This window comes from Exophiala aquamarina, assembly GCF_000709125.1.
Source record: "Exophiala aquamarina CBS 119918 chromosome Unknown aczIA-supercont1.3, whole genome shotgun sequence".
Taxonomy (NCBI): Eukaryota; Fungi; Ascomycota; class Eurotiomycetes; order Chaetothyriales; family Herpotrichiellaceae; genus Exophiala; species Exophiala aquamarina.
In genome coordinates this window covers 571,111-585,802 of record NW_013550585.1, presented here as the reverse complement: position 1 = coordinate 585,802, position 14,692 = coordinate 571,111, and the positions used below count along the sequence as shown (strand labels likewise).

General features: G+C 50.6%; 6 protein-coding genes across 6 annotated transcripts; 5 read left to right on the top strand and 1 right to left on the bottom strand.

Annotated features, from left to right (window-relative positions):
- Nucleotides 1-848: 848 nt before the first annotated feature.
- A1O9_03802 (uncharacterized protein) lies at nt 849-2,460 on the top strand (the record flags this gene model as incomplete). The annotated part of the gene is made up of 2 exons (XM_013406095.1): nt 849-947; nt 1,009-2,460. The coding sequence occupies 2 exons, from the start codon at nt 849-851 to the stop codon at nt 2,458-2,460; spliced, it is 1,551 nt and encodes a 516-aa protein (XP_013261549.1).
- A 623-nt stretch (nt 2,461-3,083) lies between these two features.
- Nucleotides 3,084-3,525, bottom strand: A1O9_03801 (uncharacterized protein; the record flags this gene model as incomplete). Its single annotated transcript, XM_013406094.1, has 1 exon — nt 3,084-3,525. A coding segment is annotated over one exon (192 nt), but the record flags the coding sequence as incomplete, so codon positions are not given.
- A 1,091-nt stretch (nt 3,526-4,616) lies between these two features.
- Nucleotides 4,617-5,590, top strand: A1O9_03800 (uncharacterized protein; the record flags this gene model as incomplete). Its single annotated transcript, XM_013406093.1, has 2 exons — nt 4,617-4,790; nt 4,841-5,590. The coding sequence occupies 2 exons, from the start codon at nt 4,617-4,619 to the stop codon at nt 5,588-5,590; spliced, it is 924 nt and encodes a 307-aa protein (XP_013261547.1).
- Nucleotides 5,591-6,310: 720 nt separating this feature from the next.
- A1O9_03799 (uncharacterized protein) lies at nt 6,311-7,348 on the top strand (the record flags this gene model as incomplete). Its single annotated transcript, XM_013406092.1, has 1 exon — nt 6,311-7,348. The coding sequence occupies one exon, from the start codon at nt 6,311-6,313 to the stop codon at nt 7,346-7,348; it is 1,038 nt and encodes a 345-aa protein (XP_013261546.1).
- Nucleotides 7,349-8,193: 845 nt separating this feature from the next.
- A1O9_03798 (hexaprenyl pyrophosphate synthase, mitochondrial) lies at nt 8,194-9,610 on the top strand (the record flags this gene model as incomplete). The annotated part of the gene is made up of 2 exons (XM_013406091.1): nt 8,194-9,402; nt 9,449-9,610. The coding sequence occupies 2 exons, from the start codon at nt 8,194-8,196 to the stop codon at nt 9,608-9,610; spliced, it is 1,371 nt and encodes a 456-aa protein (XP_013261545.1).
- Nucleotides 9,611-10,272: 662 nt separating this feature from the next.
- On the top strand, nt 10,273-13,552 carry A1O9_03797 (uncharacterized protein; the record flags this gene model as incomplete). The annotated part of the gene is made up of 2 exons (XM_013406090.1): nt 10,273-10,536; nt 10,586-13,552. The coding sequence occupies 2 exons, from the start codon at nt 10,273-10,275 to the stop codon at nt 13,550-13,552; spliced, it is 3,231 nt and encodes a 1,076-aa protein (XP_013261544.1).
- Nucleotides 13,553-14,692: the final 1,140 nt, after the last annotated feature.

Genomic DNA, 14,692 nt, shown 5'->3' with positions numbered 1-14,692 from the left:
CAGGACGGATCAAACACAATGTTTTGTTCAGAAGTCACGAAGAGGAAAGTATGTATCTTTCCAAACCTGGCTGTCAAGTCCATGTCGCAAAACATTGCAAGTGGGAGGCTGATGTCAATCTCATCGCAGACGGCCAAGGAAAGCCATTCCGGTTCGTTCTTCGAAGGCTGACCTCGAGTCTCACTTGCTGGACACTCCCTTCCAACCATCTTGCCCCCAGGCATCGCTTGAAAAACACGTAGTTCATCACACCCACTGGCATACCACCAGATGGCGTTTGGAGCCGTGTGCAGAAGATCCTTCTTCGTCTCATAACATTGGGCCCTATAGATTCACGAGAAGGTACGTACTACGGTGATACATCAACTAGACAGTAACGACGACTTGGATATATTCTTCTGACAGTTGTCAAAAGGGGTACCTTCATTGCCTCTTCAACAACGGCGCCGCCACGAGTTGATAAGAAGGATCTGCACAGACAGCCGTCGTTTGCAGGTTTGATGCTTGAAAACTTAGCGCCGGTCCTGGACAGCATCTCGGAGGCTTCGCTCTCTATGGCAGTGCCAGCAGTTCGATTAGGTCCGACCACTCTGTCCTATCCATTTCATCTACCCCTATTTATCAAACCTCTGCCTACCGAAATAACTGCGCAAGATCTCTACTACCTGCATGCAAAAGGCGCTCTCGATATACCACCGTTGAACCTCCGTCGTAGCTTGATCAGAAGCTACGTACGATACGTCCACCCTTTCATGCCAGTGCTTGACTTGCGAGACTTAGTACAGTGCACGTCCGAAACATTCGGTACCGCCCCTAACCCAATCAGCATTCTCGTTTTCCGGGCCGTGATGTTCGCTGGACTGCCATTTCTCGAGCCAGGTAAACTGGGAGAACTGGGATTCAGCACAAAACGAGAGGCCAGGAAAGCTTATTTCCACAGAGCTCGTGTAAGTGAAATAGTTGTTGATTCTCTTCAGCAGATATGAAAGCTAAGTGACAAATGAACAGCTGCTTTATGATCTTGACGCGGAGAGCGACTCGCTGGCGACCCTGCAAACTGCGCTTCTTTTGACTTCTTGGTACGAATCTCCTGATGACAACAAAGGGTCATGGCACTGGTTGGGAATTGCAATATCAATTTCTTTCAGCCTCGGCCTACAGGCGAAAGTGCTTGAAACGGCAGGAAATCGAAGAGCGAATAGGCTTCGCAGGCGTATTTGGTGGGCATGCTACATGCGAGATCGAATGATTGCACTCAACATGAGTCGGCTCATGAGAATCAGAGATGACGAATTCAACATCCCCATGTTGGTTGTTGATGATTTTGATATTGTGGACACAGACGGGGATTCTCCAGGCATGGGTTCAATATTTCTTGACACGACGACACAGACCGCTCTGGCGGAGATGTTCATTTTCATGGCTGAACTCTGTGTTCCGATTGGGAATATTTTATCCCTATACTTTTCGACACTGCCTCCCGAGGGGCAGGAAAGTCACACAGCCACTAAACGCATCATGATGAATAGAGGGACAATGTTATTCCCGAAGTTCGAAGCCGATGTATCAGAGCGAGTGATGATGTGCGACGCATACATTCAGCAGCTGTTTTCCGCTCGCCCTGCTTCGTGCATCTACAGCACACCACGCGCTGAAAGCTTCAAGGGACATGGAACCTCGCTACTGGTACATCGAAGCTTCCTTCATATGTCATTCTTCGCCGTTATATCAGCACTGCATCGCCCGCAGCTGAAATCCAAAAGCCATCCACAGATCACACAACCCATGTTTGACGTTGAAGCCAAGAAATTATCACAAAGGAGATTCCATGAAGCCGGAAAAGAGATCAGCCGAGTCTGTCACGACCTGTGGAGGAACAATGTGGAATACCTTTTACCGCCAGCTGCTGTGCTAATCCAGATTCCAGCTATCATGACGCATATGCCCAGAATTCTATCAAGGCAGCTAAATCCAGAGAACCAACATGATCCATTGCGAGCAATGTTCTACTCGCTCAAAATCTGTGAAACGTTGCAGGCTGCCCACCCTGGAGTTGACACGGTGATGGCGTTTCTCCAAACCGTTCTGAACGCAGCGAAGATTGAAATTGTCAAGGATGGTGATTTGAAGATTATTGACTTGCTCTGCCGTAAGGAGAAGGACGGTATCGCGCTCCCAAAATCTTGCGGTCCCAAAGATCTGCAGATTCCTACTAAATCAGCGCCGGCTCGTAGCGTTTCAGGCCAGCTCTCGAGGGAGCACTTGACTTGGAGTGCCGATGCGGAAGCCATCTCTGGGGAAACCGCTGCGCTCGCAGCTGAAGACCCTCCTGGCACCGACGGTTTTCATCTGATCACAGCCAGGGACGAATTATTCTTCGTCGATCTTGAGTTGGCCGATGTCTTCGCGGACGGAATGGCAACAGAAGAGACCTTTGATCTGCCTCTTTCAATGACCTGAGCTTTTTGGGGGGTCGTGTCTTTGGGAATAACCTAGAGATTCTTCAATAAACATGTCGTGAATAATTCCCGTCTACGTAGTCAGCTGATCTAGATCTCTCTTTCTATACGTAGCCTTGTTGTCTCATATGATTTGCGTCATTCTTAGCGCCAGCAGCGGTATTCCTATTCCAAAGAAAATCATAGCCCTGACATGCAAGCCACACTCTCTAGAAGAGTCTGCACCGACACGCTTGAACGATGCAGGGGTTGCCATCTCGATGACTTGACATTTATGCCTAACCATTTAGGGTAATTCCGATATCCCCTGGACTCTGCAAGAAGGGACTTTAGGCTTGATCGTAAAGCCGGGGGGTTCTCAGCCTTGCGAAGTGGCCCCTCCGAGAGCTGACGTCTTTCATTGTAAGTATTGATTGGATACACTTTCAGAATTAGTCCACAAAGCGCCATCGGCGAGAGAGTCTGGTTTGCTTGCGACCAACTAATCCCAGTCTCTGAAGGGTCATGATCAAACCGCGCCCTGATAAGAGTATTTGGCCTCCAACCTGGAAAATTATTGAATTTCGAAAGATGTAGGGTAGGCTGATCTCGGCGAAGGTTGAGACTGGCTTGCAACAGGGCGGCGGCATATATCACAGTCGAAGGGGGAGCAGTCAGGGATCCAGTAGGTATAAATCGTCTCTCTGCACCTGTTCGACCAAAGTCGTGTTGTAGCACTCCCCCACCGTGCTTACCAGGGTGATTTACTGCAACATCACCCAGTCGAATGTCGTGACTATCACTAGGAACGCCTCCACCGATTCCAACCGGTAATCCGAATTGAATTTCCGTGAAGCTATATCACATCTGACCTGCCACAGTTGCTGCAGGGTTGTTACCGGTGCGACCAGCCGGAAGGCAAGAAATTACAACGTTGTGCCCGGAAACCCACCCCAAGACGTGACATATTGTCATCACGAGGGTGCTTGACGACATGATCATGTTCCTCATCCAACACCAGTATCGCTGCTGTTAGCTTTGATGGCAAGGCACATATCCATTCCACTATATAGTCTTTAGGGGATAGGTGTAGAGACCTTGAATCCAGAGGGCCGCTGGACAACACAGACATTGCCAGGCTGGGGGGGACCTGAAGAGTGATCTATCTTCCCCAAGCTTTTAGCTTCGTGCTGAGTCGTGGAACCTGCCAGTAGTAGCGACTGTCGCGATATGACAATCCCTTCAAGCCCGAGTCTTTAAACCTAGTATGATGGATGTCCAGAAGATTAATATAGGCCCATGCCCATAGCGAGGAGCCAGATGGGAGCTAAATGGGTGGTTTACTCGAGGCTCCAGCTTTTGAGGATGATTAGCCTTGTTCTGGAAGTGGGAATCTATTACTAGGGCTGAGGGTGATATTCGGGGCAATGGATTGTCACAATACTCTTGAATACATTGGTGGTTGAAAGTAACGCCGTAGAATTCACCAAAAACCAAACAACACCAAACAGTTTGTTTGCAAGGGAAGAATTGTTCACAGTCCCAAGGGCCAGCTGAGAGGGGATGTTGTGCTTGTGGAGGAACTTGGTTGGTCCGGGAAGGCTAGGCAGGAATAACATCACTCGTTTTACACGTGTCGCACAAAGGGGGGTCAGGATATCTTGTTTGAAACTCTGAGGATCATGAAGCAGGCGTGTATGTGCTTTATCGAGGCACGTGTACAATGAGTGATGTTGTCTAAGACAGCTTACGATATTCCAGGTTTGGAGTACGGAGTCCAGTACATTCAACTAAATGAGGAGCGTCGCACTCTCGCCTCTCGCCTCTCGCCTGTCCAGCCTTGGGTGGTGAAAGAGGTGGATGGGCCACTCCAGTTAAGAGACCTGGGTGGCCAAGCTTAAACTGCTAGGGTCAAGGGGCTTTCTAGGGTCTGTGAGTATTCCCCCAGCCCCCGTAAGTCGCCCGTGCAGGCACCACGCCGCCTACGGACCTGTGGGGTTGATCGTATGTCATCAGTCATCTCCAACCGCTTGTCAAGGTCACCACTGTCCTATCTCATGTTCAGCCTCACCAAACTGCAACAATCCTATCCACCCCCAGCCTTTCATTTGTGCATGCTGGCCATGCTGTTGTTCTGTTCTTTCCTGAATCCGCCGTTCCTTCTCTTGCCACTCATTCATGGCCAGAGTTGACGTGAGCCTGCGCTTGAGACAAGCAATCCTCCTGGATGATCTACCACTGGTGCAACGACTACTCAGAGCACATCCCTCATATCTGCACAACCCAGATTATGCCGATAAAAGCAACACCTCTTTGCACCTGGCAGCACAGTATGGGGTGTTAGAAATAGCAGTAGGTGAGCTGTGAAAGAGGATAGGCTTCAAGGCTAACCCTGAGATCAGGAATATTTGATATCGATCGGCCATGACAGCAACCCCGAGGTAACAGACTGGATATACAGCAATAGTGGCAACAACCAAGGTGTCTCGGTCAATACCGATGGCCAATGTCCGCTTCACTTGGCCGCTAGCGCGTCTAAAACTGGTGTAGCCAGTCTACTCTGCAAACACTTTCCAGAGACAGTGACGAGACGAGATCATCGAGGGCAGACTCCCCTGCACCTTGCCTCCGCCTCACAGATCATGCCGACGATGAATTCTCTTTTCAAAACAGGCACACGACCTTCACCACGATCACCCGAAGGGGTCACTTGTATTGAGACACTTATAGCCCATGGGGCTGATGTCAGGGCCCAAGATGACCAGGGAAACACATGTCTACACAACGCGAGTGCATGGGGCAATTTGAAGGCCGTCCGGGCGCTGATTCAAGCGGGAGCTGACCCTTTGTGTAAGAACAAGGCAGGCTGGACGCCCGAGTACTACAGCATTACGGTTCAGGCTGAGGTGTACTATCGCAACCTGGTGGCAGAGTGGGAAAAGAGGAAGGCGGAAGAAGGAATACGAGCGAACGAACGACGAGCCAAAGGTGGTGGTGGGGTTCGTTTGGTACCACAAGACAACGACAGCGATGATGAGGCATCAGTGCAGAGCAGGAGTCGTGCCAGCAGCGCCAAAAGCCAGCAGACAATCGAGAGTAGTAGTGATGGCGGTTTGGGCATCAGTGTTGGATACGTGGATACCTGGAAGTAGAGAGTCAAGGGTGCATTTGTTGGGGAGCCCGTATCTACGCAACACACAGCCTCTACCGAGTAGTAGTACTATGAGCAGTCCACGAGTACGAGTAGGACGAGTACTCATACAGTATTCGCCAGGGACGGAATGAGCCGATAAGAAGCATCTCTCGAGCTCCACTACGGAGTATTTTGTAACTGGGGACTGGTGGAGCGGATGATAGCATCAATGGTCAGCGACTTTCAGCACCGAAAGAGACTTTTGTCTGACAGGAATACCACCTCCTGAATCGAGCATCACGTGACTAAAAACGATCAATGGGAGAGTTTATCCCTGGTCAGACACCCATGCTTTTCTAGCCGCTGGGATCCTCATGACCCTCTTTCTAGGCTGTGCCCGCATGTGCTGAGCATCCCAACTTCCACCCCTCAGTCTCACCCTCAGGGCTCAGGCTGTCGATCAGCCACCCTGAGCTTCGCTCACTTGGTCACCACCACCACGACCTCCTCCATCTTTTCTTTCAGTTGTCCACTCGCTCTGTCTGCCTGCTGCACAGTTTCTCCTGCATATCTCTCTCTACTGTAGGTCTTGCGCTCTCGTCTCGACGTCAGATCGATCCTACCTTGACCGCCTCGCTCAACCTCGTCCTCTGCAACAACGCCCCAGTTTCCCACCGCTGTGCATTGCTTGGTCTGGTCCCTACATTCAGGGCCGGCATTGGCGGCATTGCAGTGACTGATGGCAAGTCCAGCTCACTGCTTCTTCTGCTTTGAAACTCTCGCCGCCAGCTTCGACCATCGTGATCCACCTACGTTACAGAAAGTCCTTGACACCTACGACCAATACATACTACGTGACAAGATCATCGAGGAAGGGGGATCTACTGCCGGGGATGAGGATGAGACTCGGCTAGGCCCGGACGGCAGCAAGTCTGACGAGGGAGAGGACGATGAAGAGGATGAGGAACGAGGCCAGGAAGAGGAACAACGGATCCAACGCAGGACTGCACCGGCTGCAAGCCCTCAGAACCCCAGCATCTCTCGATTGCAGGCCTCAACCTCCTCGTCTAGATCTTCTTCAGCCTCCTCACCCTCTCTCAACTCCTCGACGTCTTCCAGTTCTCATGTGACCGCCATGTCCAGTACTACGTCAATTCTCTCCTCTCCGCCGTCCTACGCCTCACGCTTGTCAGTGACTGATTCATACCCCCTCTTTGTCACATGGAATACACTCTCGCGGTCGGGGCACAAGTCGCTCCGTGGCTGCATAGGGACCTTTGAAGCTCTGCCACTTGCTTCAGGTCTTGCCACATACGCCCTGACGTCTGCTTTTGATGACACACGATTTTCGCCGATACCGGCCTCCTTATTGCCGGGACTGTCTTGCTCTCTAACTTTGCTTGCAGATTTTGAACCTTGTCAGGATGCTATGGATTGGATTCTGGGTGTACATGGCCTACGAATCAGCTTTACCCATCGCAATCGAAGGCATGGTGCAACCTACCTTCCCGACGTGGCGGTGGAACAGGGATGGAGTAAGGAAGACACGGTGGAAAGTTTGATGAAGAAAGCAGGTTGGGATGGTGGGTACGGTCATGGTGTAGCCCGGCGACTTCTACGAGGGTCGGGGAGAGGCGAGCAGCAAAGTCCGAAGCCATGGGAGGAAGTCAATGATTTCAGAGCGGTCAGATATACTGGGTTGAAATCAAGTGCAACTTTCAGTGAGTGGAAGGAATGGCGCGACTGGGTGAACAAGGAAGGCGACTCTCTGAGATGAGGATGGCCTGGCCTGGCCAACCGGTACTGAGGATGATCTACATACATCAGCGTCCAGACAGGATTCTGGCTCCATTGATTGGGACTGCGAGCTGCGGGACCGGCCATACTATACTCCGGCTCGCGCTGGTCAGTAAGTCCTAGTCAGACGGAGTCACGACTCATGGGGCTGGATGTCGGATTACTGCGGGATGATAGCATCCGCCAAGATATTGATACCCATGGCTGAAGCCACTGCAGGCAGAAGGACAGCAGGCAAACGAAGGAGAAGTCATTTGACTTGTGTCTCTGGGCGTATTCGGGTTGCGAGCAGGTGAGATGCTGCTCAAAGCTAATGGAAGAGTTTGGGATCGCCCGATGCCACTTGAGACAATATTCAGCTTTGGTGAGATATAATCAGTGATGGACGGGAGACATAAATAGATGAAAGGGCCTATTACTCTGTACAATCAGTAGTATGCTCCCAATGTGAAGGGGTACCAGAGTATTACTATTACTCGTAAGCGGTGGACGCCAGTGATGGGGAATTATCTATTGCAACTGGCAGGGTTATGGAATAAGGCACGACTTTGAGGCCAAGCATGACTGGTTGTACCTTCCCTCATCCGCCCGCGCACTAACCACATTCGGTCGTCCGAGGATTCCTAGGACTAATTACCCGTCACTATCCCAAAAAAAAAAGTATGAATTCATCGACTTGGAGCTCCCCATCGTCGTTTCACTTGCCATTCCGCCAACACTCGTTTTACGCGCTCTCCTGTAGCTAATGCTCTGCTCACATTACAACCGCCGCCACTTGATGGCTGTCTAATTCTTTTCTGTCCTTCTCTATCCACCGCTTCCACAATGCACCCACGCCCCCGCGCGCGCCTGCGTCCGGCAGCCGCGGTCGTTTCAAGAACCACCAGCCCTGCCGTTTGTCCCTGGTGTCTAACAAGGCCCCAGTCTCCTCGATTACAGAGTTCCAAGAGGCATTTTTCCTCGTCACAAAGAGACCCTTCTGCGTGGGCAGCCGCGGTGTCGAAAATCCAGAACACTGTCGCCGACATATTGCCCTCGCGGCCCTCTCCTACGAACATCACCATCGATCCTCTGAGAATTGTCGGCAAGGAACTGAGCTTTCTAAGTACAAATATTCGGCAACTGCTAGGATCTGGACATCCTGTGCTAGCTACGGTGGCCAAATATTACACTCAGAGTGAAGGCAAACATGTCCGGCCGCTGCTCGTCCTGCTCATGTCACAGGCTACGGCTTTTGCTGCAAAACAGCCTCGATGTGATGCCCAACCATTCTCAAGAACCAGTATAGACACCTCCATCTCCTCTCCCTCGGTTCTCGTCGATAAAAACCCGGATCATCCCTTCTCGCCCCTCACTGAGCCAAATGATGCTCAGTACGCTTTTCCAAATGACACTACTATTCTTCCCGCTCAAAGACGACTGGCCGAGATCACAGAGCTCATTCACACCGCCTCGTTGCTCCATGATGACGTGATAGACCATTCCACAACGCGCCGCTCCGCCCCATCCGCCAATACAACTTTTGGCAACAAGATGGCTGTTCTCGCAGGTGATTTTATGCTCGGCCGTGCATCGGTGGCCCTTGCGCGCTTAAGAGATCCCGAAGTAATCGAGCTGTTGGCCACTGTCATCGCCAATCTGGTGGAAGGCGAGTTCATGCAATTGAAGAATACCGCTTCTGACGAGAAGAATCCCGCCTGGAGCGAGCAGACCATCACATATTACCTTCAGAAAACATATCTTAAGTCGGCAAGCTTAATCAGTAAAAGCTGCCGTGCTGCGGCGCTCCTGGGTGAATGTGCGCCCAACGTTGTAGAGGCCGCCTACCAGTATGGCAAAAATTTAGGCCTGGCCTTTCAGTTGGTCGATGACATGCTTGATTATACAATAAGCGGTCAGGAGTTAGGAAAGCCCGCCGGTGCAGATCTTGAATTAGGACTTGCGACCGCTCCTTTACTATTCGCCTGGAGAAGCCATCCAGAACTAGGCCAATTAGTTGGAAGGAAATTTTCACGGGAAGGAGATGTACAAAAGGTAAGCCTGGGTTAATCCGAGTCGAATCTCATACTGATCCTTGTAGGCTAGGGACATTGTAAACAACAGTGACGGCTTGGAGCAAACACGTGCTCTGGCCCAAGAATATGCCGATAAGGCAATCGCATCCATCAGCATCCTGCCTTCGGGCGAAGCCAAAGATGGCTTGCAGGAGATGGCTGTTAAAGTCATGAAGCGCCGGAAATGAATGCCATCTACTCTGGTGCTACGTTGTTCACTCGACATGTAGATTGCAATGACAGAAGATGGAACGGTATTTGCCATCAGGAAATATAAATTTAAATACGGGGTGGCACTGGCAACGCGATACACCTATCTTGGCACCCAGTGTTCTAGCACGAGGCCCTAAACGAGTAGCTACAGAGTATCTCAGCTTCCTTCAACAGCTTCAATAAAGCCGCGGCCCACCTAGTAGATCAATGCTTAGCAACTTGAGTGAGTCTATGAGGACAATAATCAAGATCTCTACCTCTTATTCAGTTGTTGCTCTATTCAGCTTGTAACTGAGATAAACTTCTACGATTTGCAATACTTGAAGCTGTGCGTGATAATACAAGTAGTGCCTTAAACAATCACGTGCTCAGCCTCGTGTACAGTAGCTAGTTCAGCCTTGCGGACATTCTACGGTGGGCGGACCTGGCCAAATTGCACCCATTACGATTGGACTGCCCCACGTCTTGCCTTGACGGCCGCTCTTTCATCACACGGACTCCCGCACGGCGCTTAGGCTTCCAGGTTTCCCCAAATGTCTGGACTCGATTATTTACTGATGGAGTGAGGCTCTTGTTTCCGTTGATTTGCATTCATACTCCGCCGCCCGCAGTTCGCCGTCTCTGGACATCCGTCAAGATGGTGCAGGCACCTATGATCAGCTGCCCTCTCAAGCAGACCTCTGAGATCGACTGGGCAACACCATTGAAGAACTATATCCGAACTACCTATGGCGACGATCCCGAAAAGTATGCCGAAGAAGCCAATACTTTGCACAGGTTGAGACAGGATATGAGGGGTGCGGGCGCAGACAGTGCAAGCGGCCGAGACTTATTATACCGATACTACGGCCAGCTCGAGCTTCTAGATCTACGGTTCCCCGTGGACGAGAATCATATCAAGGTATAATCCGGTTGGTATTCAACGTTGACATAGTCTGACCACGTCTCAGATCTCTTTTACCTGGTACGATGCTTTCACAAACCACCCGACTAGCCAGTACAGTCTCGCCTTTGAGAAGGCCTCTGTAATATTCAACATCAGCGCTGTTCTATCATGTCACGCTGCTGCCCAAAACCGCTTCGAAGATAAGGATCTCAAGACCGCTTACCACTCTTTCCAAGCCTCCGCCGGCATGTTTACCTACATCAATGAGAACTTCCTCCACGCTCCCTCCACCGATTTGAGTAGAGATAGTGTCAAGACGATGATCCATATCACACTGGCGCAAGCGCAGGAGATTTTCCTTGAAAAACAAATCCGAGATGCAAAGAAGCCGGGCCTGCTCGCCAAACTAGCCGCACAAGCGCATTTCCTATTTAGCCAGGCGAAAGAAGACCTCGACACGGAACAGTCTCGTGGTGTATTTAACTCCACATGGCTTAAACTGGTCCAGATCAAGGCTTTACATCTGTCTTCTTTAGCCGAGTACTATCAGGCTCTTACGGATGAGGATCAAAATCAACAAGGCTCCGCCATTGCTCGGCTTCAATTGGCAGAGAAGTTCAGCAAACAGGCATTGGCCCTTGCAAAAGCATTCCCCTCTAGTCCGGCCCCAAATTCAACACTTGGTTCAGACACTGCCTCGACTATGCAGGACATTACAAAGAGACAGATGGAGACTGCCCAAGAAAAATTGACGTCCCTCGCCAAAGACAACGATTTCATCTACCATCAAACGGTTCCCGCAGAAGCTTCTTTAGCACCCGTGAGCAAAGTTGTTGCGGCTAAGGCCATCCCTCTATCCGAACTGTATCAAGGTCAAGATATTCAAAGGATCATTGGACCAGACATCTTCCAGAAAATCGTACCCATCTCTGTCACCGAATCAGCTAGTATGTACGATGAAGAGAAGGCGAAATTGATACGATCGGAAGCTGACAAGGTGGAGCAAGCAAATGGTGAGATGGCTGCAAGCCTTGACTACCTAAAGCTCCCCAACAGCTTGAATGTGTTGAAGGGTGGAATGGACCAAGAGATGAGTGTTGACAAGGAATTTGAGAGATGGTGTCAAGAGCTTGTGGACCATCAGCCATTTAACAATTCCTTCGAACAGCTCCAGAGGGACAAACAGAGCATTGTGGATAGTCTTGCTAAAAGCACTAAACAGCTCGACATGGAGGAAAGCGTTTGTGAAAAGATGAGGTCGAAATACGGGCCGGATTGGACACAGCAACCAAGTTCTAGGTTAACATCAACACTACGAGCCGATATCAAAAGCTACCGAGATACCGTCGATGAAGCAGCAGCAAGCGACTCCCAGCTTTTTGCCACGGCGCGCCAATACGAGGCTGATTTTGACGGGATGAGAGACGCGGCTGAAAATGGTGAAATTGACGTGTTTTACCAACAGGCTCTTATCAAAGTCGGCTCCAGTTCAAAAAGCAAAGTCAAAGCTGAAGAAGGGTCACTTCTCGATGAGGATTACAGCGAAGGGGGTCCATCCGTCGCAGAACAGATTGCCAAAGTTGAGGATCTTTTGAAACGACTGAATCTCGTCAAGAGGGAGCGAACACAGGTTTTGAAGGATCTCAAAGAGAAAGTGCATACAGACGACATTTCCAACGTGCTGATATTGAACAAGAAGGCAATTGCCAACCAAGAAAACCAATTGTTTCAGGCGGAACTAGAAAAGTTTCGATCTCACCAGAACAGACTAATCTCGACGGTCCATAAGCAATCTTCGTTATTGAAAGAGCTGACGAGGTCCTATGGTGACCTCCTACAAGACAAGCGTGTTCGATCAGACCAGCAGCGATACGATGCCATTCAGAAGGGGAGAAATAGTGTATTGAACCGGTATAGGCGGGTCTATAACGCCTACGAAGATCTTACTCAGGGGCTTACGCGAGCTCAAGGCTTCTACACCGAAATGAAAGAAAGTGTCGATAGCTTGGAGAAGAATGTGGACTCATTCGTCAGTAACCGAAGAGCGGAGGGCGCACAGCTTCTGCACCAGATCGAACAAACCAAGAACAGTGCGGCAGGAGGACAAGCTGCTGCAGAGCAGAAACGGATGCAAGAGCTCATGAACCGACTTTCCATGGAACCGAAATCGACATCTCCTGCACAAGGGGAGCCTCCCACTTTACCGCCTCTGCCACCCATCATAGCCTCTCGATCTCCGGCTCCGGCCTCACCTTCGTACCCCACCACCAATGCCGATCCCCGTTTCACCATCCCACCCCGTCATTCACCTGCTCCTGTTGTGCCGAATGGGTATTCGGGACAATTACAAGCGCCTTCGCAACCGAAGAACCCTTCACCTATTGATGCTCAACACCCATTTTCACAAGGGGCCGCAGCACCCTTGTCCACAAGCTACAATCCCATGGCATATCCCGAGCGGTCAATAACATCCCCGGGACAACAGTCCAACGCTCCACCCCCTCAACAACATTACGGCTTTTCTCCGGTCACCTCTCCTCCACAAAACACACAAAACACATACTTCTCCCAACAGCCACAGCCTCAACACCATCCACCTACTTCGCACACTCCATTGAATTTCACCTCACCAAGCCACCAGTATCCACATCCTCAGTACAATTTCCCACCTCAGCCTGGAGCTCCCGTGCCCTATCAGTCACCGTCACCGCATCCTCAGATGCCACAAACTCAAAGCCAATACCAAAACTACCCAGCACCATATAACATCCCGCAGAATTATGTACCGCCTCCACCCCCTCCCGGTCCTCCAGGTGGCGGCTCAGCTACACAGTACCCTCCCAATCAATCTGGTGTCTGGGCAAGTGGACCAGGTGGCTACGCCAACTATGCGCCGCCAAATCGGTATGGACAGCCTCCACCACCACCACAGCAGCAGCAGCAGCAGCAGCCACCTCCTGCGGGCCAGCAGCAGCATCCCCCCGGAGCTGGGGATCCAGATCCTTGGGCTGGGCTGAGCGCATGGAAATAGAACATCGTGATTGTATGGAATGAAATTAACTGAAATAAACCGGATAGTTAGGACGCGAGTAACATGTGCGATAAATGAGCAATGGACAGATTGTAGTAACTGAGCTGCTCTTAATTCCTTATCTATTGTTTGATTCACTATTGCCCCTGCACGCCCTGTAGGTTGTGATATTTTTTAGGCCACTGTGATGATTATGATATCTACCTGTCTAAGTCCCGTCAAGAGTTTATTTTCCTGTTATATACAGCCACACGCTCGCTAGGGGGAACGCAGCTAACAGTCTTCTTTCTCGTAACTACCTTATTTCCTGCCCCGCCCCCCTCTTTTTCAGCCTATATAGTATCTATTATACCTATACGGCTTATTTAACGAACCAGTAAGCATATGGAGCCCCGGGGCTAGTGGCATGCTTTATTCCGAGCTTTCCGGGCAAGATGGCACGCAGGTTTATAGTATTTATGTGGATAGACAATTGTACGCAGTTCCTTGCGAGGCTGGGCTGGGCTGGGCTGGGCTGGACGAAATAATCTTAACTTGGTTAAGGAGTTGCGGGTGTGAAAAGCCGACCTTTGCTTATAGGCCCGCCGTGGAGAGCCTGAGGGGTGGTGCGGAGGGGATCGACGGACGAGGCTGAAACCTCCTGAGACCCGGGTGCCGTCCGGATACCGTTCTAACGCCGAAGCTGAACTATCTAGATAGAGTACCTGGCCTCACTCACCAAGCGAACGATACTAAAAGCTAAAAATTCAAATTTCCTATTAATGATACGCTGCTAAATTACACCATGGTGGGTCATGTCAATGAGCTGCAATCATAATCCAAACATGAAGTGGTATAAACCGAAGCTCCGCCAGTGAATCCCTCTAACGGGTCAGGCTGGTTCCCCTCTCCTCATCGCTCCGTCATTCGGGTCTATCCTCTGGTGTTAGCTAGATGGTCCAACACCCCGCAATCTATGCTAGTTTCCTGATCTCTCGCAGCCCCTGCCTTGTACACTCTAATACTACGTACTGTACATAGTATATGATCATAATGATGTTAACAAACCGAAAATATTCGAAAACGACGAGCTTCGCTACTTCTCGTGTCGCGTGGGGTCATGCAATTCTGTCCGTACGTGCTAGGTGGCTAATCTGGGAA